Source organism: Magallana gigas, chromosome 2 (genome assembly GCF_963853765.1).
Source record: "Magallana gigas chromosome 2, xbMagGiga1.1, whole genome shotgun sequence".
Taxonomy (NCBI): Eukaryota; Metazoa; Mollusca; class Bivalvia; order Ostreida; family Ostreidae; genus Magallana; species Magallana gigas.
The window spans coordinates 36,870,448-36,892,518 of NC_088854.1; the positions used below are offsets into that span (position 1 = coordinate 36,870,448).

The window sequence follows — 22,071 nt, forward strand, 5'->3', positions numbered from 1 at the left end:
TGTAATTCTCGGGGGGGGGGGGGGGGGGGTTAATAAAAAGTTAACAACCAAAGGATCAAAGATATTTATTTAAGTAAACTACACAAAATTTGTTACGAAAACCTCCATAAAATTCAAATGGTTTTATCAAGTCAGTATCTTGATTAACAATTCACTATTGGAGTCAGAACAACAGCTTAAGCTGTACATCCACAATCCGCGCAGACGTCACAAATGTTGGAATTCTTCAGTCGCTGGGATTGGTAAAACTTGGTCACTTGGTTGGCTACAAAATCGTATTTTAAATATCACAAATAAATCAAAGAAAAAGAGTAAAATGAACCACAAAATAAGCTCAGGTGTATAAAACCGTAAAACTGGAAGGTTACCTGGCTCATAGTAATCGTAAATTCGAATGGCTGCCGGTTGTGTTTTGGCGACTAATCCTGTGCGGAACATATCCACAACTATACAGGTTGAAGTGGTGGAAATCTAAACAGGTTAAAGAAGGTTGCTTTAATACAAGTATTGTCTCAACCATCAACATTAAATGTAGACATACATAATTATACAATTTTAATTACTGGGTTTTACTTACAGCTCTTTAACGTAAAGTTCTTTAACTTTATTACTTAATATACACTGTACTTGCAAACCAACCTCATCTAAGTAAATGACGATCTTCCTGTTTTCTGTTTCAATCTTTTTGAGTGTTGGTAACTGAGTGATGCTCTCTAAATCTGCCTCAAATCCTGTAGGAACCCCTATCTCTTGTACTGTCATTCCGCTAGCACCGACCTTCAGCCAACTTGAAATTCGTAAAAAAATTATCGAAATAAACACCATATTTATCTTACCAGACCGATTCAATAAACAATACATGAAAATGTTGATTACTAGGATAATCAAACATTTTGTTATTTATTTGAATGTGCTTACTGAGCACAAGTTTCAATTTGAATGGCGTCCAGTGTATCTTTCATCATAGTAACCGTCATCTCAAAGGAAGGTTCCTCGATTTCTTGCTCCACATTGAAGAATACAGACACCTACATCACATATAGACCTTACTAGTAGTATATTAAACATATCTGATGGAAAATAATTTTAGAAACAATGCGTAAAATAGTGTGTTTACCTGGATGAGACCCATACCATGTCCTGTTGCAGAGATGGTTACTTGGGATGGGATGGTTGGAAGCTTAGGTATAAACAATTGAGAGCATGAATTAGTACTAATAAAAAAAACTTTAAAAAAAAAAGCCAAAAATTTATCCGCTTGTACACAGTTAAAAGATATACACAGAAAATATGTTTGAATCATTAAAAGAAGAATTGTTTGCATTAGCTTGTAAACAAACTTCTTACCTCGACGGACTGAAGAAGAAGAGCATTTTTGGCATTCACAGAGAATTGGTGGGAGAAACTTCCGGCCGTCGCCGTCATCTGAATGTCAAAGTTGCTAGAATAGGCCATTTTGGCAAACTCGGAGAGAGCCTGAAGAGCCATTACGGTATCCTGAAAAGAAATAATAGTCACTAGTGAAGTTTAGTGCAATTTGTTAGAATAGGCCATTTTAGAAACTCGGAGAGAGCCTGAAGAGCCATTACAGTCTCCTGAAAAGAAATAATAGTCACTAGTGAAGTTTAGTGCAATTTGTTTAAGTCTTTTGATACCAATTTCATATTTTCACTTACAATTCTATCTTTTGCTGCTAAAAAATTAATAGAGGTTAAAGATGTGGTTGCGCGGGTGTGTTAAGGAAGCATATGTACAATTTCGTGTCTTATTTTGAGTGTATAGTACAAAATCGTTAAATTAAATTACTGTTTGGTTTAGACAAATTTGATTTGAGTATTTGTTCGTTTAATAGATGTCAATGCAATAAAACTTAGTCCTACATTACTACCACTTCGGTTCATTATAACGTAATAGCTCGTAGTAGCCTATGCATAGAATGAAATAGAACAACAATACCCCTAGGTTTCCGGTTAACAATAAACATATCAAGTAAAGGCAAAACGTCACAGTTTCATATTTAAAAAAAATACTGCTACAATCCTATATTCCCCTTGACTTTTCAAGTAAAGGTACCTCAGTACACCGAGACTTATACTTTTAAGACACTACATCATAAGATGGCGAATAAAAAGTTTTGTTAAATTGTTTGTATTGATCGATTTGGTTGCATATCACCATAGCTCAGTGGTTAAAGTATCAAGCTTGTGAACCGCAGATCATGAGTTAGAATATGTCTGGGGCTTTTGTTCATATTGATTGAAATAAATATTTTTAAAAGGTAATTTTCTAAAATCTAGAATTGTAATTTTTTCGTCTATTTGACTTATATAAAATTATCAACTATACTTTCTATCATAATCAAGTAATTTATTTGCTGATTAAAGAAACTATTTTAATTTTAATGTATAGTGCGCCATCTTAGCACTGATCAAACTATTGATACGTGTTAGAGGTGGGGTTCAAAATATATGGTGTAGTGTTGTATTAGTTGTATTGGCCGTGAAATAAAAGTACAATTGCGTATATTTTTAAACCAAATTACATGTAACTTGAATTCCATATGCTTCCTTAACACCCCTGGGAGTGTCTACAAATCTATCATTAATTAAACCTGTGTTGAACTAAATCCACCCTGGGGATTTCTCTGTGATGTGATCCATTTCATGACTGAGAGTCCATCGGTGAATTGGTTGTTGGAGGCGTACACAAGGAGGGCGTATGAAGTCATCTCAATATCGATTGGGTTAGACTGGCGATGAGGCGGGGACCAGTAGTGGTGGGAATCGGTCTGAGTTTGAGCTTTGTGCCAGTGTTTCATGCCATCTACGAAAATCAACATTATGATTTTTTTAAGTTTCGGCTAATGATGTACAAAAAAGGGTGTTCGATTGAGAAAAAAAAATTCACACTGTTCTTAGTGTCGAGTCAATTTATTTTTATTTAATTTATTTAATTTTATTTAATTTAATTTTATTTATTTAATTTTATTTAATTTATTTCTATTTAAAAAATAAAATGGTTATTCTACCCTTTATTATAGCGTCATTGTTAAGACGACTGAACGCTGCTCCGGCTGACCCAGATTTCGCCAAGGCGAGCGAGTAGCTAACTATGGCGAGGGCATAATCATCCGAGAGCGTAGCAACTCTTCCTTCAAGGTAAGACACTGCTCTTTGACTGGCCGTCTGGATTCTTTGTGCTACTCCCTATTTGTTGAATAAAGCCAATGTCATTATAATAACTTAATTCAACGAATTTTAGAGAATATAAAAGAACACTATATAGATAAGTAGAATAAAGTCTTACCCCTTTAAGATCGTTGTTTTCCAGCAGTGAAATAAGGACAAAAGCAGTCAGTCCTGGTCCTGATGCAGATCCTCCCTATTAACAAATGTGTATTTATAGAACACACTGTAGGTAGTAAACACGCATACAGCACGATGAATCGAACAAATTACCAAGAAATAAAAATTAAGAGCATGATTTAACACGAAACATAATCTTACAATTTGTGTATTTTTTATTTTAATTTCGTTTATACTGCAACCTAAAGAATAATAGCTCTGGAGTATTAATTACAACTTGTAAACTTTACTACATTAGTTCAACATGTATAAGTAGGCACCTGCATATCTTTGTGAATGACACGACCCGGTTCTGGGAAGGATCCGTCACCGTTCTGTCGGCTGATCATCCAATCAATGGCTCTCTGCAGAGTCTCGTCATCAATGAAGATGTGAGATTTGGCTTGGTGGAAGGATTTGACAACAAAGGCCGTCAGCCTTTAGATATGAAGGTATTAATTGTTGGCAAACTCTTTCATTTTATTACAAACTTTCTTATTTTATCTTTTAGAAATGAAAAAAAAAACCATTCAGATATAAACATATAATAGGAACTGCTTAAATCATCCATCGAAATAAAATCAACTTTTAATAAATGTTTGATAGAGAGCGCCTATTGACTGATACCCACCACATGCTTCCGGATTTATCACGATCTCCGAAAGCACTGAATGATCCATCTTTGTGTTGGAATGTCAGTTCTCTCTGATAACCTGCAAGAGGATAAAGAGTTAAATCCTCTACCAGAGGGGACAATTATTAAAGAGAACAACACATTCTGTGATTAAATAATAACCAATATCCTTCATAAATACAAAGTTGAAAAATCTAATTTCCTTTTCCATACACAAAGTTAATAATTACTTAATATATGAAATTCTAGCCTCTTTACAACCACACTGATTAAGGAAAGTGTATCAAATTATCAACATATGTATTCTTTGTAGAGCAACACAGAACTCCAACTGTTACTTATAATAGTATACTACCTAAATAAAAGCCACTCTTTGAACATGGCAGACATGAGATTTGTCTAGGTTTTAAAAGGAGGTTTCTGTGCTTCATTTCTTCACTATTTTTCGTAAAGGTAAAATCCCGTGTGCTAAGACGGTATAACATACCTTTTTCCATAAACCCTATGGCCTTTTCTTCAATATCGGAAGAAAGTTGATGAGTTGCAGAAAGATAGTTTGACACGAAAACATCAGGTGCAAATCCCAACATTGTCTGTTCACCACAACCATTAGGCATTCTTAAGAGTTTGTCCAAATTATTTACAGTTGGTCCCATCAAGTCGCCTGTTAAAAAAAATCTTACGTAAGTTAATTTTGTTATTGATTCTAGTGTTTTTAAAGAATGGCATAAAAACAAATACATGCACTCACCAATGGCTGTGACTTTAACATGCTGTGAACCAGCAACAACAGATGCCGGAAGTGTAATAGGAACATCTTTGGTGAAGGTGTTGCTATCTTTGAGGTCAATCAGAATCGGTACATTGTATTCTTTTGGAACACCTTCAGGCTACAACGACCGATAAACAATTTTATATGCAACAGCACACACGACATCCTCTTTTTATTACAGAAAACTAATGTATTTTTTTTTGTGTTGAAATGGGATTTTATAACTCACTTCAACCAACAGTTGTCTTCTGACACCATCAGCAGCCAACGGGGACTGAGCTTTAACTGTGAGGTCAATCATTCCAAGACCAGCAGGGACGATGGGGAAGAAAACTGATTTAGCTTGTCCAGAGGGAACCTGTATCCATAATTACAGATCAAAGATTGTTTATTATATATCACATGGTAAAATGGTGGTCAGAATAAGTTATCAAAAAGACTGCACTCACATGGATGGTTGAGGTCTGTGTTTGAGACACGTATGTCGGGTTATTGCTGGCGTCCATCACGATGCTACGGAAATCGTCGTTCTTCTCCAAGGTGACCAAAACCTGTATCCATTGACAGAAGCGCTATTGTTTCCATCTCAATAAACTTAATTTTCACTCACAAAATGATTAAGAATGCAAATTTAAAGAATACTTTGTAATATATATCTTACGTCAGTATCCTGAGAGAGGTAGTTGAAAACATTAGCTTGAAGAACCAGTTGCTCGCCACGCACAACCGAATACGGCAAGTTAAGACTAACGAAGAAGGGCTTGAAAGCTTCAATCTACAAAAATATCAGACACATTACATATGTTTATCTAAACCGTACGAAGGCAAACATGTATATATTCAGAGTGTTATGTGGTTTGAAATCCACACTATTTTATTCTATTTGAATATGCGTGTTTGAATGCTATTGAGAAACAGTTTAAGTGATAACATTTACCTTAGCTGTGGTATCAGCAATACCCAAACCAGACGCAGTGTTGATGGCGAAGGCGCTGGCTATCCAGGAGGTGATGGTGTCAGGGACGGTGGTAGAAATCTGAACCTGACCATCAGATCTGACACACAGTATTGAATTTTGATGAAGCAAGTCAAAAATGTGAAATATCATGAAACATTTTCAAATCAAAACATTTTCAAATAAATGAAAAAATATAGATGTTATGCTAAATAATTTAATACAACATAGTTTTATTTTGTCCAAATTACAATTGTCATCAAAAAACGATATTAGTAATTAATACACTGTAAGTTGGTGTTATAATTATCAAAAACACATTATAATGAAATCATATGATGTAACGTAATAAAGTTAGTAAAACTGGTATACATGTCTACATTATAACTACTCAGCTGTTTGCGAAATAAGCAGACTAGCTAGCTAAAAGCTTTAATTTATACAGAAAAGCTAAAAATATGCGGTTTATAGATTTTTGCTCTATTTTTATTTATGAACAACATTTTTCCGGATACCGATGTATTGCTGTGATAAAGATGTTGAAAGAAATATTTATGTTTCGTCGGTAAATGATAGTGCCCCGGTTACTTTCATAGCTAGCGTTATTATACATTGTACTTTTAAAAATTTACTTTTTTCATTGTCTTTGTTATTGTCTTTATCTATGTCAGATAACAATGCAGATCTATTTTGTAATGTTTGGTCCATTAATTACTATTCAATTAATTTAATGAATATCAATCGTATAGTTGCTGAAAAATATGTAAACTAAGCAATAAGGAATCAATCTTTGAATATTTTGGGGTGATCAAATTTAAAAAAAAGGCCAAAGGGCTTTTTGATAGATTTGATCACACTGACCGTGTGATAACCTCATTATATTTAAAAAATGATCCCTTATTCCTTAAATGAATTAATAAATGTATTGTTCAGAATGCATTGAGATAAATGTCTATTGTTTATTGATAATTTTTGGGCCATTAACTGATAACGAGGCAAATCGGACAAACAGGATCACACAAATTATATACATAATATTAATAATAATTTAAAATATTATTTTTCAGACCATGTCATTTTAGACCAATATTTGGTAAAATTACTACTACATCTCATTTGTTTTAATTTACAAGCGTTGCGAAAATATATTGAAATTAAAAAATCTAACACATGCATGTGTTCAAATAACGTCTGGTCATACCCTGTAGAACTATTTGTCCATAACCAGGTCTCAGGGAAAACATTTCGAATATGATCAACGTTTTTCAATGTCTGGCTTGCAATTGGTGCTTGCGGGGCTGGAGCCATTGGGCCTTTTTCAAAGAGAAATTCTCCCCCATTAGGTCCCATCTGAGGTCGCATAAATTCGTATGGAACTAAACCAAATAAATGATAAAAATTTGTAGCGCTCTTATATGGACTAACAATCATTACTTCGCTTTTCATCAGAAGTGGCCTCTACAAAATGGAACCAATAATTTTTAAAGGCTTAACTAAACCACTAGTAATTAAAAAAAACCATGATCAAAGGCAATATATGTGTCTGAAAATAACAAAACATAATATATTATTTTTAGACCACATCATAGCCTTATTTGGTTATAACGAAAAGAAAGGCATCCATTGAATGTATTGACACTTTGAAAATTGCATTCAGATAATCAAAGTCGTGAAAGGAATATCGTGTTCACATTTCATTCAGTCTGCAAATTGGTTATAGTGTGTTTAAAAGGTCACCAAATGGTCAGTTTGCATTTTAGTCTTAAGTCAAAAATATTGACTCTCAAATCTACCTTAAGCTCTAAAAAAAAGGATTTGTTAAGCTTTAAACTATTATTTAGTAAAGAAAAACTTCATGAATTTTATAACTTTAAATTTTCATTGTTTTCCTGTATCTGTATACAGAGCTCCTCTTTTTAAGGCGGTTTATATAGTCTAAAAATGGCCGCGACCATCCAGTTCTCTTTAATTTTAATTTGATGTTTTTTATTTTAAAAAATGATTTTGTTTTCAGATCGACAAGGCTGCCACTTCTCATTGCTCGAACATCCATCTACTGAAATAAAAATGTTTAACGAAAATTGTGTTTAGAAACTACATCGGATTCGAAAATAAGTTCGGAGTAAAACCACCGCAAAGGACAGTATTACGATTTCTAGAAAAGTCGCGATTCCTAGACGAAAAAGGTCAATCAGTTGAGATGGTGGTAAGTGGAGACAAGACATGTTTATTTAACACTTAAACTCCTTTTAAAATTAATAAAAGGTTTTATAAAAATTGCAGTCAAACAAAAAAAGTGGAAATTAGAAATATCCTTGTCAAATTATATATTTTTTAGTTAAGCAAGCAATCCTTCTGGTTGAGATCTGGTTAATAATGTTGAATACATTTCTAATGCAGTGGTACTAGTATATAGAATATAAAAAATGCTATAATGATTTCCTTTAAACCAATTATTCCAAGAATTTATACCCAGTGGTTGAGTTCTGCCATAGCCAAGTCTCAGGAAAAATACTTCGAACATGCTCAATTTGTTTAAGATTTGTTGAGCTGCCGGTGGATAAGGAATTTGCTACAGCAAAACCTCCTCCGGCGCCGCCACCGGCTCCAGCCCCAAATGCCATACCACACATAGGACAATCAATCACTGTAAACATCCGATGTGTTAGATTTCATTTCCCACTAAGAGGAAGGTGATTTTACATTTTATTTCCTATACTATTAAACAATGGAATAGAAAACCTCATAAACTCTTAAAATCCAAGTAAATATTTAAACCCGATTGGCCATATACGCATGAAAAAATGCATTTCGTGTCTCAATTCTAAAAGACTAAACTTTTTTTTACTTCGGTCTCTCTTTTTCAAATGTTATAATATCATAGTTAACAGTGTCAGATAATTATGTCGGTGTCATGGTGGCATTTTTGCATCCGTTTAAAGTGCAATTTTAGAAAAATCATTATACATGCATGTAATACGATAAACGGTTAAGTATTCAAATGGTACAATTACTTTCTGTAAAAATCTAAAATTTTAAACGACAAAAATCGTTTAAAAATAAAATTCACCATTACATCATTATATTCTTTTTATTGAAGCTTTAATACAACTTAAATCCACCACCCTTTATTGACAAACATGCTTAGTTTATGATTTCTGACCCGGATGTGACTGAGTACTGCCCATTTTCTGCACGATATATGCATTCAATACTTTTACTTTTATTAAAAGAAAACTTCTCTGTTAATTATTAAGTTTAAGGTGGAATGTTACACCCCAATTTTGTTTTATGGATCGTTAGAGTATCGTTTCTGAAACATGATTACGTTGTTCAAAGCAGGATAGATGCTCTGAATTATTTCACACGATTCTTTTGTTTATTTTAAATGAGAAAATGAAAATTTTGTAAAGTCTTTATTTTTGTGTGATAAATCTACGATATTAATATCTAATAATTAAAGAAAATTATTTATGGAAATATGAAATTATTTATTAGTGATTTTTATTAATTATTTTTATTTTTTATTTTGAAAAGAACATATTTTATTCATGTTTTTCAAACCTTTCGATAAAACTGTTTAAAGAGACGTATATCACTGAGAAAAATATAATAATTTTTAAAACAGAAATTGGGTCAAAATGGCGAAATTTTTTAAATATTGCGTATTTTAAAAATTTGACTTATCCCGATTTAAAACAAACTGATCCCGATCTAAATTGCAAAAAAAAAAAATTAATAAAAATTAATAAAAATCACTAATAAATAATTTCATATTTGCAGTCAAGATACCATTTGAGTATAATTGTTCAGTTAATTTAAAAACCATATTACAACCAAACATCCAAGTTTTCGGGTAAAAAGTTATTTATTTAAAGTTTCCATCATTCGAGTCGAGATCCGTTTAATTCCGATCGGGTGTGGTTTGATTTAAAAATTAGCGATATTCATGAAATTAGTTTGGTTGACGTCATATTTGCGTAAATAGAAGCTGTAACTTCTCAAAAAAGATTTATAATGATATCAATGAATTTCTTAAATCCAATGGTCCTATGATATTCCAATATTTTCTCTTTAATGTTTTGCAGCAGATTCGAATACTAGTAACTACGGATGCTTAGTTTTCAAGACCTCTCTTCAACTAAAAAGCAAAGCAAATGCATTTTTTATTTGAAGAAATGGGGGAAACTACCTTATTTTCCCGAAAGTTTTGAAAATATTACATTAATTATCACGAAACTATCCAAATGCGTAATGCATAATCGACTAAAACAAAAAAATTCAATAAGCCCTGTCTCCCAGTCACATTTTATCTGTGAAAAAATACACATTCCACGGAAATACAAGATAAAACTTCATATTTTTATGAATTTTACAACAACAAGGCATCTCGTTTAGTTGACAGGATATGAACATATGGAGTGAAATGTTTGCTAGTAAGGTAGTTTCCACGACGAAAAAGACGAGTATACATAATTTGCGGAGTGCTAAAATTATACTGATTTAGTACCCAGTAGTTGCATTTGACCAAAGCCACGTTTCAGGGAAAACATTTCGAATTCGACCAACAGCTTGGAGTGAAGATGGACTAGCTCCTCCTCCCACCGGTGAACCAAACATATCAGTAGGTGGCATAATTGGCATTGGCATCATACCATCAATAGCCCCACCACCGGTCATGGTACCGCTATCGGTGTAATCTTACAAAAGATATATTTGATAGCATTGTAGAGAGTGCTGCTGTCACAGAAACCATGTTTTCTTTACCTTAATTTAAAGAACAATCTCGTCTAGAAAGAAAGGAAATATTTTTGGGTGGCAAAAAATTAAAAAACGGTAAATTATCTTTTAAAATAAAATTATCTTTTAAACATTTATTTACCAAGTGTGGATCTCTTATGGGCAGATTAAATTAATATATACCCTTTTTAATAGAAAACACTTATATGGAAACCTATGAAAACATCCACAAAAGCATCTGGCAATATTGCAAAACCTCTAATGGAGGAACGTAATCTCAATATGTAAATATCTAGTCGAAGTAATGTCAATGTCAACAGATACAAAAACAAAAAAGGCAAAAATGACAATTGACACAATTGTCATTGTCTTTTTTTCTTTTTTTTTTTGGTTTGTTTGTTTTTGGTTTTTTGGGGGGACAGACATAATTAGCCGGGCTCATTGCGAAAGCAATGGGCTGTTATAACTACGGTACACAGTAACGGATGTTAAGTGAACAACCGTCAGAGTAACACTGCGCAGACACCGCTTCTTTTTAAATATAGTTTTACATGTGAAAAACGATTATTATCAATGAATATCAAGCATATACAATAAATATAAGCGTTTTAGAGCATTTAAGAATATTACATAAGCATTGGTGTTTAATTCATTACATTCTTAGGTACATGTTAGTTTTTGTGTAGTTGAGTCTTTGTGTGTAAGAATACCAGTAAATAGCGTCGGTAAAAACGTCTGTGAGAAGTTGTGAACAGCGAGGGAAAAAGAATCATCAACGTTTCAAGAAGCCAAAATAGTTTCAGTACTTTGATTTCAGTTAAATACAGTTTTCTCAGCCTTTTTATTAGTCAGTTCAAAAAGAGCATTTGGATGAAGAAACAATGAAACAAAAAAAACGACATCTTGTCTGAGCAAAACCCAATGAAGTATCCTTCTTTCAATATCCAATTATGATGAGTCATTTACTTAAGCTTAAAGAAATATAAAGCCGCTTGTCCATCAAAATAAAGACATATAAGCCTTGACTACGATTGACATTTTCATACAGAAGAGGTCCCCGGGCACTCGAGAGAGGAGAGTGACAAGATTCGATAAAAAAAGTACGGTAATCATAAAGTAAGCATCGAGGTTTTGTTTCGCAAAGGACAAGCACACGTTTAGATTATAAGATGCGAAATATCTTTTTTAAATTTACCGTTTTACAGCAATACTCGATTCCGAAATTAATAAATACTAGCATAAGGGTCATATTTAGTTGTTACAGGTGTAAAGCAGATGTTGGAAATACCCAATAGAAGCATTTGTCCATAACCAAGTTTCAGGAAAGACACTTCGAACGCGACCAACTTCTTTTAATTGGGAACTAGGGGCCGGATTTGGTGCCATGCCATTTGTCATTGCCATTGCTGGCATTGGAGCCATTGGAGCCATTGCGCCGCCAGCAAACGCCATACCCGGATAAATCACTTTCAAACAAAGCAAAACAAATACATATGTTGTTTTTCGCTTTGTAATGCATCGGGTGTACGAAGGATGTGATCAATTCAGCAAATGAACGTATGTTGTAAACAATTAAACAAACGATCATTTTTCTATCAAAAAGATTGCCCTATTTAGTAATATATTGAGGCTTAAGGAATAATTATTTTGTACAATAATCTGTGTAAAACATAAAATAGTTCTGACTGTGTGGATTGATATTACTATTAACTAAGTGATAAATCAACGCGCTTATACTTAAGGTGTTCTAAACACATTTTTTATATTATCTCATTTTAAGTAACCCTTAATAAATGTCAATTCGACTTCCAGAAACTATTCTTGCAATAATAAAGTGCTTTCAAACTTTGTTGACAATAAGCTGTTTAAAACAAAACATGTAAACATATGCATGCAAAACAATGAAAATGGCCTGGGATACCCGAAACATGATCCTTAGGTAATAATCTTCAGACCACCTTGAGACAATAAAAAAAATAAGGCAATTTCAAGAGTTTACCCTGTCGATGCATTTGTCCATAACCATGTTTCCGGAAATACATTCCGAATACGACCTGGTTCTTTTAAGTTGTTGTTGTTGTTGCTTGATGTAGTTGTTGTAAATGATGGGACAGTTGTTGTAACAAACATTGGTAAAGGTAAACCACCCATTAAAAATCCGTGTGAATGATAATCTTAAACATCAAGATTTTATTTTAAATTGTCTGTTTCGTTGCTTTAGTTATGTCAAGGTATATAACATGACTACCCCTGTCTTTATTTTTTTTTTAAAACCTAAATTGAAATGTTTAAAAACATATTTTATGCAAAGCATTGAGTCGTTGATGTGTTTTTGTGAACCACAATTTATTTTATAGTTCAGATCAAATTTGGCTGTAGTAACACAGTTTTCTTTGGGGGGGGGGGGGGGGGGGCTGGGGGTTGCGACTTTAAATACTTTTACAATAGACAACCATTGTTATTAAAGTTTAAATTAAATATGATACTTGCAATAAATATATGTAATAATCATGAATAGTGGGGTGAATTCTAAGCCTTAATTAAAATGAAATACTTACATGGATGTTGTTCAACATGTTTAAACACCAAAGCATCGGTCATCACTTTTACTCCGGCATTCTGAAAGTAAAAAGACATACACCAAATATGATTGTAGAAAATCACACAATTTGATTTTACTTTTAAGATTATTAAGATAGTTTAGATGCTTATACAAAAGCCAATAATTTTTTTCCCATTATAAATCGATTTTCGTTATTCTTTAAAATTCAGGTCAAAAAGGAGAAGAAATAGGAACGTTTTTTAAATGTAGTATGATCCCATTAAAAAGTTGTCTTCATCAGCATGATCAATAGAATCAACAGAGAGCTGAAATGATAACAATATAAACATTGGCACTTACAGCAAAGATTTGAGAGGCATCGGATCCACCGTAGTAAGTAGGATATGGCCACCAAATCATACGCTTCTTTCTTCCTAATGGCATAATGCCTCCGCCGCCAAAGAAAATAGGTCCGTTGTCGTGGTGATGAATTGTATCATATGTTTTCAATTCATCAATTACCTATGATTATTATACTACTTTTAGAGGATCCTAAATCTTTTTTTTTGACATGTTATTTATAATGATGGATGCAATTCTTGCTAACAACTGGTATCTCACAAATTAATAACTATTTTGAAATTTTCATAATTTACGACAGCATTTAAACATATAAATGCATCTTAAAGATATTAAGGTATAAGATGTATATTATCCAAAATCTTTTGACATGCATTTCATTCATTGTCGCTTTAACGAACTGAGCTAAACCCGTAAGACAGTATATAATGAAGATATCAAAACATAATGTTGCTGTTAATTTTTTAAAAGTACGTAATAAAATGGAGGTGATCCTTTCAATTTGAATCATGTTTTATTACCTCCTCTTGGGTAATGTCATTTCCGGACTTCAGTAAAAGAACACTTTGGTCAACGGCCAACAGATTGACTGTGGACATAGGGTCAGCTGTCACACGGACATTGACGTTCTCCCCGGGTTGAGCCTTCGTTTTGTCAAAACTTAAAGCCACCTGTTAATTTGATGTATATACATGAATTATTTAGAAAAATCGTGATGGAATACTCATATTTACCGGTTAATCTCCAATGCTGAATTTTTATCAGACATTTTTTTCACACTGCTATTTGCGACATTTCTTTACTTAATGAAGAACAAGTAGCACTAAATTAACACACCTGGTTTTGGAAAACTCCTGCAACGTTAAAACTGATACTGTCGGTAACAACTTCTCCGTCAGTTCTGACGTAATATGTCACGATCCGAGCATTGGGTGCCATTTTGTCCGTCAGAGGTACACTGAATGTGAATGACTGTTGGTTGTTTCCATCCACAGATCCAGCGTGTACAATAGACCCCCGAGATAAAATCTGATGACATTAAAAATTACATTTCGATGAACATTTTTCATCAATATAATTTCATATTTTCAAAGAATCCGACCAATCAAATGTTTTGAAGATGATGAGTTTGCATGCACATATAGAACGAATGGGTAAGAGGTTAACGAGAGCAATATTGCAAGAATCAATATCTACAACTTTTCACACTTCAATTTCTTACATAAGTTAATAAATTACCTGATATGTAAGCTGCTGTACACCCTCTGTTGATTGAACTTCAAAGTTTGCAACACTTCCTGCCTAAAAAAGCATGCAAAATTCAATTCCCTAAATAAGACCTTTTAGTACAGATTATTTAGAGAACACTAGCTAAAGTTTAAACTTACACGCAAGGTGGTAGATCTTAAAAACAATTGGATGTAGCTGTCACTAGGAGAATAGCTTTTCTGGAGAGACTTGTAACTCGAAACAGATCCATATTCCGCCTGAAAAAAAATTCTTAAATGTTTTCACAAGGAAAGAAGCTTGAAAAATAGAAACCTTGTTCTTAATATATAGACAACAGAGAATAATACAGTGCAACTCACCCGTAAACTGACACTTGTGGCGTTTTCTGGAATCTGTACCTGGACGGCAACAACACCAGTATCAGGGAGGGTAAATGTCTGGTCATCCAGTTTATAGTTAGTGGTCCGTGGTCCCCAGTAGTACTGGGGTGTTGTGGAAGGGGTTGGAAGCTGGGCGGTGATTGTGTTACGAAGGACTACAGACTGCTTTGTTCCAGTAATTGGACTACCGTCCTGGCGGGTGACTCTTATCTATAAATATCATTGATACGATACTGCTTATAGGCAAAGAACTCAAATATTGAATGAGGTTTTCGAATTATTATAAATCAAATCGAAATAATTTCATCATCAGTATATGATAGTAAAATTGTATAAAATATTTAACTTTGAAAAAAGTCCTTATTTTTACTAGTCAGTCAAAAGATTTTCAAGGATTTTCATAATTATTTTCGATAATTTCTACATTTAATCAGATTTTTGTTTTTATAAGAGTAATCGGGAAAAAAAATCGAAAGTCCTCTGAAGGTGTGGATGCATTTTATGAGAGAAATTAAAACAGAAGTTAAAAGTTTAACTAACATAATATTGTTTTATGGATTATTCAATAGATTACACAAAGACGCAATTTTTTTAGAAATTGGAAAAAAAATCAATCTTACAGTGAGTCTAAGCAACACTTTTACTGGGATATGGTCACAATTTGAGCAGCAAAATTTTAAACTCTATAGCATTGTTTATATAAGAAACAATTATTAGTACTTTTTTCACCTCTACGAATGACATTTAATTTTTGTGATCAGTTAGAAAACCTCAAGTTAAGCACTGTTAACGTTAAGAATAAAAAAAAAAAAATTTTAACACTCAGTTCAAATCGTGACCATTGCCTTTCAATCCCAATAAATGTGCCAGTTCTTACATAGGCAGTGTAAGGAAGTCCGGGCTTGAATGTGTTAGGGTTCGAGGCGAGGAACTCCATTTTCTCAGCATGTTGATGGAACTGTATTTTACTGTTACCACTCAGTGTTATTTTTGTCAGACTCTCTGTTACATTGGCCTCCACAATGATGTACCGTTCACTAAGGTATTTGTTAAGTGTACTGAGACCGGATAGAGTGAATTTGGCTTCGCCGTTTGTCTAAAGAAACGAGATAAAAGGGAAAGTGTTAACAATGAATGTTGTGTTATTTTAAGATTAAATAAAAAAATTTAAAAAATGACAAATTTTTTTTAGCTAAAAACGAGATAAACCGGAAAATATCTTAATCAATATAATGTTACATCTATAATGCAAATATCTCCGAAGTAATCGTATAAAAAACAATAGAGTTTTATAAAAATGTGTAATCTAAACTAATTTTGTGCAAAGTACCAGAGTCAGTGTTTGCTCAATCATTGGCTCGTCTCCGTGGTAGTTCCAGGGTCGGTACCAGTACTCGTTCTTAGCACGCAGCGTGACAGTGCCTTCCACGGGTTTCCCATAGGTATATCTGGTGTCAAATGATTAGGTAAATATAAACATACTGAAACTACTTAATCTACTCTTTGCATCTAAAAACCAGAAGTCCATGACCCTACCTCGCTAACCAAACAAACAATTATAAACTTTGAATTCCTATTATGGTCATTACTTTGAAAATTATGGAGAAGGCTTACATAGGCATTGCCTGCTGCCTAATCCGTTTATGTAAATGTATATTTGCATAATAAAATATGTACAAATCAAATTACTTTGAAAAAAATATGCATCTTTATTGTGTAGAAAATTGGTCATTTGATTTGATGATTATTAACTCTTGCGACTTTTAAGAAAAAATAACGTTTAAAAACAAATCCATGTAACCACATAAAAGAACTTTTTTCAGTCCCTATTTTTGACTAAATTGTTGTACTAGGATCACGATTGGATAGATTTATCAGGATGCTTCCAAAGCTACATCACAAACTAAATTGTTTTACGATTACATACTTCAGAAAATAATTTCTAAATAGTAAATTTACCCATATAGATTTTAAAGCTGAATTTGCCCCCATTCTGTGAACCGGTTTCTATCAGGTACCATAAATTGAGCAAACTTGAATCCACATTATCTCATAGGGATTCAACTAATTAAAGCTCTGCCGTATTTTCAAATTTTAAATAAATTCTTAATACTTTTTAGTTTTTAATGACGTTATTCTTGATATTTCTTCAAAGAACGTTGCACCTCATGTGCCTCAAAATATATATACAGAGTTCACAGTTGAATGAATTTTCAATCGGATGCATGCACATGTCACATATTGTAATACTTCTTGAGAAGAAGCGATGTGATATTTTTTCTTTTCTCTGTATGTTTCGGGTTTATTCTCTGTGTCCTTTTTTTAGCACTAGATGTCATTGTCTGAACCACATCAGCACTATTTCTTGTGGCTTTCAAATAAACTGCTTCGTGTAATAATACTGATGTGATACCAATATCATCGGTATATTACATTTTTCAAATATGTTTACTCTTTAAGCCCGACTTTTCAAAATCCCAATTCCTTCCGTTTAATTGAAAATGCTGAACAGATTTCGAAAAAAAAATATGAAACAGTAAAATCGTAAAAGACAAAAAAAGATGTCCAACAAATTTTGATACCAGCATTAATTTCGATTGAAATAACAAAAAAACAAAACAATACAAAACAAAATGAAACAAATCAAACACAAATACATACTTGGCTCTCACAGTTCCCATAAGGTTGTCATCGGCAGAAAGAGCGAATGACGGAAGTTCAACTGTCACCTCAAACTTTGGTAAAACTGAACGAAAAACATTCGAATATAGCCATCACTGAGATCCAAATTGTGATTGATGATCTAACACGTTATTAAAACCATTTTTTAAATTTGTTTTTAAAATTTTTAATTTACATTTTGAAATACTTTTTATTTTAGTTTCAATTTCATTAAAATCTTTTTAAAACGATTTTTAGTGCATTTTGAAACATTGTCAGACGTTTCTTTAGCCCAAATTATTTCAGGAAAAATTATTCTTACCGTAGTGGGCAATTGTAAACGTCTTCTCGGTGGATTTCCCCTGAGATAAAAAGCAGAAACATATCAAAGTATCAGAATAATATTTCGATATATCAAAATGTCAACAGCAATAAAGTAGTGACTTACATGTGCCATGACTTTAATTTTCCAGTCTCCCAGAACAGGTTGGGTATCCACCTCCAGAAAGTTGGTGATCACCCCCGTGGAGTCCCTGGCTCCCAAAATCTGCTTGATTTTATTAGTGTTGGGGTCCTGGTTTTTTTTTAAAAATGCAACAAAAATAGAATTGGTTAATTCTAATACAAATATTCGCTTAGAAGGCAGTCCCAACATACGTATATTAGAATCTTTTTGAAAGTATCAGAAACATACGGAGAAATCAGTAAAAAAAACACACCCTTAATGCTCTTAAAATCTCAATAGCTAAGATCACAATGTACAATTTAAATGTATTCTAATTTCGTTTAAATATTCGCTGCCTCATAACCCAAATAATCACAATTGGGCGTAATAAATATTGTGTTTTGAGGTTTTTAAATGATACTGTAGAAATGACATTTGTTTTGAATTTTCATATAAACTCCCCCAAATTACAATGTTAATTGGGTCTTAGTTTTGCAAAAGTTAATTTTACTCACATAAATTTCGATATCCATGGCTCCTGTGTAGGTACTCATGTTAGGATATATAGCAAATGCTCGGAAGTTGACTAAAACAACAAATTATGATAATTATGCAATTCTGCCAATTTCACGACGATCAAATAGGGACTTGCAGGAAAGATGAAATCTACCGCATCAGAAAATGTTTAAGTCTGGTTTTTGAAGTAATATAATTATCTTAGAAAGTTTCAACCTATCATACCGCGTTTAATTTCTAAAATAAATGTCGTTCTCTTTACATTTATTCGAAAATTTATTTTTGTTGTAAATAATTGAACCAAATTATAAGATTCCTGTGCAATCCTGCATTAAATTGTTTAACTTCACCCACCAGTTTGCCCTGGTTTGTACATGGCTTTGTCCGTTTGGATGAATATGGAGACACTCTTGGACTGATAGTTAAGATCCGTCTCATTGGTAAACTTCAATCCATGAGTCCCGTGAACGGCCAGTGAGTAAGATCCCGGTCCCAAATTGTCTGGTACCTTATTTAAAATCAAACACAAAGAGTAACCAATAATAGAAGGCAATTTTAAATTTATTCATGTTTAATTTACTTTCACAAGCTTATCTATTAAGGTAGTCCATCGATAACTAAGGCAAGTGTAACAATTATGATTGATCTATACTACATCAAATACATATTTTAAAGTCATTATGAGATTGACATAAACCAAACTCGGGTGTATGTATGTAGTCAATTAAATGAACTTTTTGCACTCAAAACTTTTTTAAAGATATGTCTGCCCTTTACGAAAATTTAAAAAAAAAATCAATTTCTGAAAATTTGGATGGTAAATTATGATTTATTTTCGCATATTCAAAGAAAGGGAAAGCTTTTCCTACGTTTTACCGAGAGAAATGTGAGAAAAATACTAAAAAATATATTTAAAAATGCATTTTGTTCCTTAGACTTCAATGTAAACTTCAACATATGATAAATTTGTTAATATCCAATTCTTTTCAAAATTTCAAAGGGTAATCTTTTTTATTATATAAACCCCTAAAAATCACACTAAGATTTTTGTGACCAAACTTGCAATCTATTAGACATGAACTATGATAGCTATGGATGGACTACCTTAAAAAAGATAAGAAAACTAATGCGGTTGGATAAAAAGGAACAGAGAGTGATATCCAGGTTGGTTGTATTTTTTTTTAATCTTTGTTGTAATCGAAATGACAAACACAAGAATTGGCTAGGATAACTAAGGCATCCGTAAAATTGCTTCGTATTTTCCTTTACCCTAAGCTTTTTGTACTTTTTTTGTGGGAAAACTGAAATAAAGACTTCTTTATAAAGAAATAAAACAAGAAACATGTGTGCCCCCTTTATCTTACCTGGATGGTCAGAGTGCCTGGAACATCTAGAATATAAAAAAATAAATCTTATTTGATAAAGTAACGTGGCGGTAAAGTAAATGAAATGTGGTTATAAATTACCTCACTGTAGATTTTTTTATTCCAAGAAATATGTTCGCACTGAGATAATTTGTAATGCATATTTTGTAGTAACATATATAATACATCTATAGAGAAAATAATTATCAACGAGTTTTGGGAATTTACGCATGTATATAGTTTCAAGTATAAAAAGTGATTTATATAATTGTATGTTGAGTTATGATTTTTAAAAAAAGGGAAAGTGCTTTAAATGCAAAGCAATTGGTTATTTTAAATACGAACTTTGAGAGAATTATTGTATGTTGAGTTATAATCTAAAAAAAGGGAGAGTGCTTTAAATGCAAAACAATTGGTTATTTCAAATACGAACTTTGAGAGAATTATTGTATGTTGAGTTATAATCTAAAAAAAGGGAAAGTGCTTTAAATGCAAAACAATTGGACTGAATTGGTTATTTTAAATACGAACTTTGAGAGAAAGTCCCGTGTGTTGTGGCAACATGATTTTTCGTTCTCTTGTCCACCAGGTCGGCTTTCACGTTAACGTTGCCATGGGACTGTAGAATGTTGACGCTGATACTGAGGGGTACCCCGGGTCGAACGTCTGAGGGTACGACAACTAGGTAGGTGCTGAATGCAAGAAGTGAATCTGATTTATATATGAACTATGTAGCTCATGTAACAAAGACAGCTGTGTCACATCTTTATTTCTTCACCAAAAAAAGTTTAAACCCGCTTATATAGAACTCATAAAAGGAAAACTTTATCATATGGAACTATTTTCCTATCTCTTATTTCTCTAAATTCATTAAATTCATTTACATTGGTTAATTATGAATTTAAAAAAATCTTATATATTTATGTTCCCTGGACTTCCTTATGATCCAGTTAATGTAAATGTACTTTTACTTCTCCAAAATAACTGCATTGTTCGATGATACATAAACCTTTGAAACTGGAATAATTTTACTTGCTTTGATGATTGAGGCTTCAGCCATTATACATATATTTTAGGGCAAATTGTTTGAATATCATTATCACTTACTCTTGTGCAATGGCAGTCGCCAAAAAGGCTAAGAAGAAAATTGTCCACATTCTATAAAAGCAAATCAATAATAAATTAATAATTAACTGGCACCTTGTTTACATTTTCATTGCTAAACTGGAGCTCGGTGTTATAAAAAGTAGTAACCAAATAAGTTTGAAATTGTATATGTACACCTCTTTACCCGCAAAATTTTCTTGTGATTTAAAGACCACATAAAATTTTATATATATATATATATATATATATATATATATATATATATATATATATATATATATATATATATATATACATATATATTCTTTTTAAAAAAATTAGATTTACTCTTCAATCTTAACATTATAATTTTGTTTGGATTAAATGTTTTAAATGTAAACAATCAACAAGTGCAATCAATATAATTACGCATATTTAATACACATGCATGGATTTTATCAAAATATCGGCTTACCTCCGTAGACAATATAACGCTTCTGTCTAGTTTATCGGGAAGAGCTTGGGTTAAATACTGTTTCGAACTGGCGTTCCAACGTTGCGAAATCAAGTTTTGCACAAAGATAAGCAATAGGCAAAGACCGCAATAAATCGTATGGCCTCACCGTTACTCGTTCTAAGTATTGTTGAGTGCATATAGTACAGTTTTCGTTTGTAATTTGTTTGAAGGTGGATTTTTCAAGAGATGGATCTCAGAAGTTGGCCTCATTTATGGCGAGACTAGAGTGGCGTTCCTGTGTAACTGGACATAGTTGTAACAGATATAGAGCAAAACAAACAACAGAGACTCTCAAAAGATAAGGTGAACATACAAACAGGGATTTTCAAGGTCTGTGCAGTATGGTATATGTTCTTGCTGGGACAACATAGAGTTTTTTATTATTCTAACTATGCTTAATTTCTTAATGATGAAATTATTCTCAAGTTTTACTTTGATGCTTAATTTAAGGGAAGAATTTTGACCCCACAGAGTAGCAAAGTACTATTTCCATCAGATGAAAACTGAGATCACAAATTACCCATT

At 32.6% G+C, this 22,071-nt stretch overlaps 1 protein-coding gene across 4 annotated transcripts; it reads right to left on the bottom strand.

Annotated features, from left to right (window-relative positions):
• Positions 1-48: 48 nt before the first annotated feature.
• Positions 49-21,611, bottom strand: LOC105340378 (CD109 antigen). Of its 4 annotated transcripts, none has more exons than XM_011446397.4 (36): positions 21,505-21,611; positions 21,051-21,101; positions 20,475-20,635; positions 19,944-19,969; positions 18,934-19,087; positions 18,579-18,649; positions 18,067-18,192; positions 17,941-17,980; positions 17,619-17,703; positions 16,288-16,405; positions 15,835-16,053; positions 14,937-15,167; positions 14,736-14,834; positions 14,587-14,649; positions 14,185-14,376; positions 13,869-14,018; positions 13,348-13,509; positions 13,004-13,064; positions 6,907-7,081; positions 5,688-5,805; positions 5,412-5,525; positions 5,200-5,301; positions 4,980-5,108; positions 4,730-4,868; positions 4,466-4,642; positions 3,976-4,057; positions 3,626-3,782; positions 3,307-3,381; positions 3,029-3,206; positions 2,612-2,823; positions 1,348-1,497; positions 1,118-1,180; positions 919-1,028; positions 640-787; positions 369-471; positions 49-265 (listed from the first exon to the last, which is right to left on the bottom strand). In XM_011446397.4, exons 2-36 carry the CDS (start codon positions 21,098-21,100, stop codon positions 177-179), a joined length of 4,329 nt encoding a protein of 1,442 aa, XP_011444699.3. In that variant the 5' UTR covers position 21,101; positions 21,505-21,611; the 3' UTR covers positions 49-176. The 4 variants fall into 4 exon arrangements, with proteins under 4 accessions (XP_011444699.3, XP_011444700.3, XP_011444697.3 ...); XM_011446398.4 differs by lacking the exon at positions 6,907-7,081 and adding an exon at positions 8,178-8,352; XM_011446395.4 differs by lacking the exon at positions 6,907-7,081 and adding an exon at positions 12,445-12,619.
• Positions 21,612-22,071: the final 460 nt, after the last annotated feature.

Excerpts from the sequence above, each read along its gene's own strand:
- LOC105340378 (XM_011446393.4), bottom strand. The coding sequence starts at position 21,100 with ATGTGGACAATTTTCTTCTTAGCCTTTTTGGCGACTGCCATTGCACAA. Across the intron at positions 18,650-18,933 it reads GTACAAACCAGGGCAAACTG|TCAACTTCCGAGCATTTGCT; the intron begins GTGGGTGAAGTT and ends TTGTTGTTTTAG. Across the intron at positions 4,869-4,979 it reads GAAGACAACTGTTGGTTGAA|CCTGAAGGTGTTCCAAAAGA; the intron begins GTGAGTTATAAA and ends CGGTCGTTGTAG.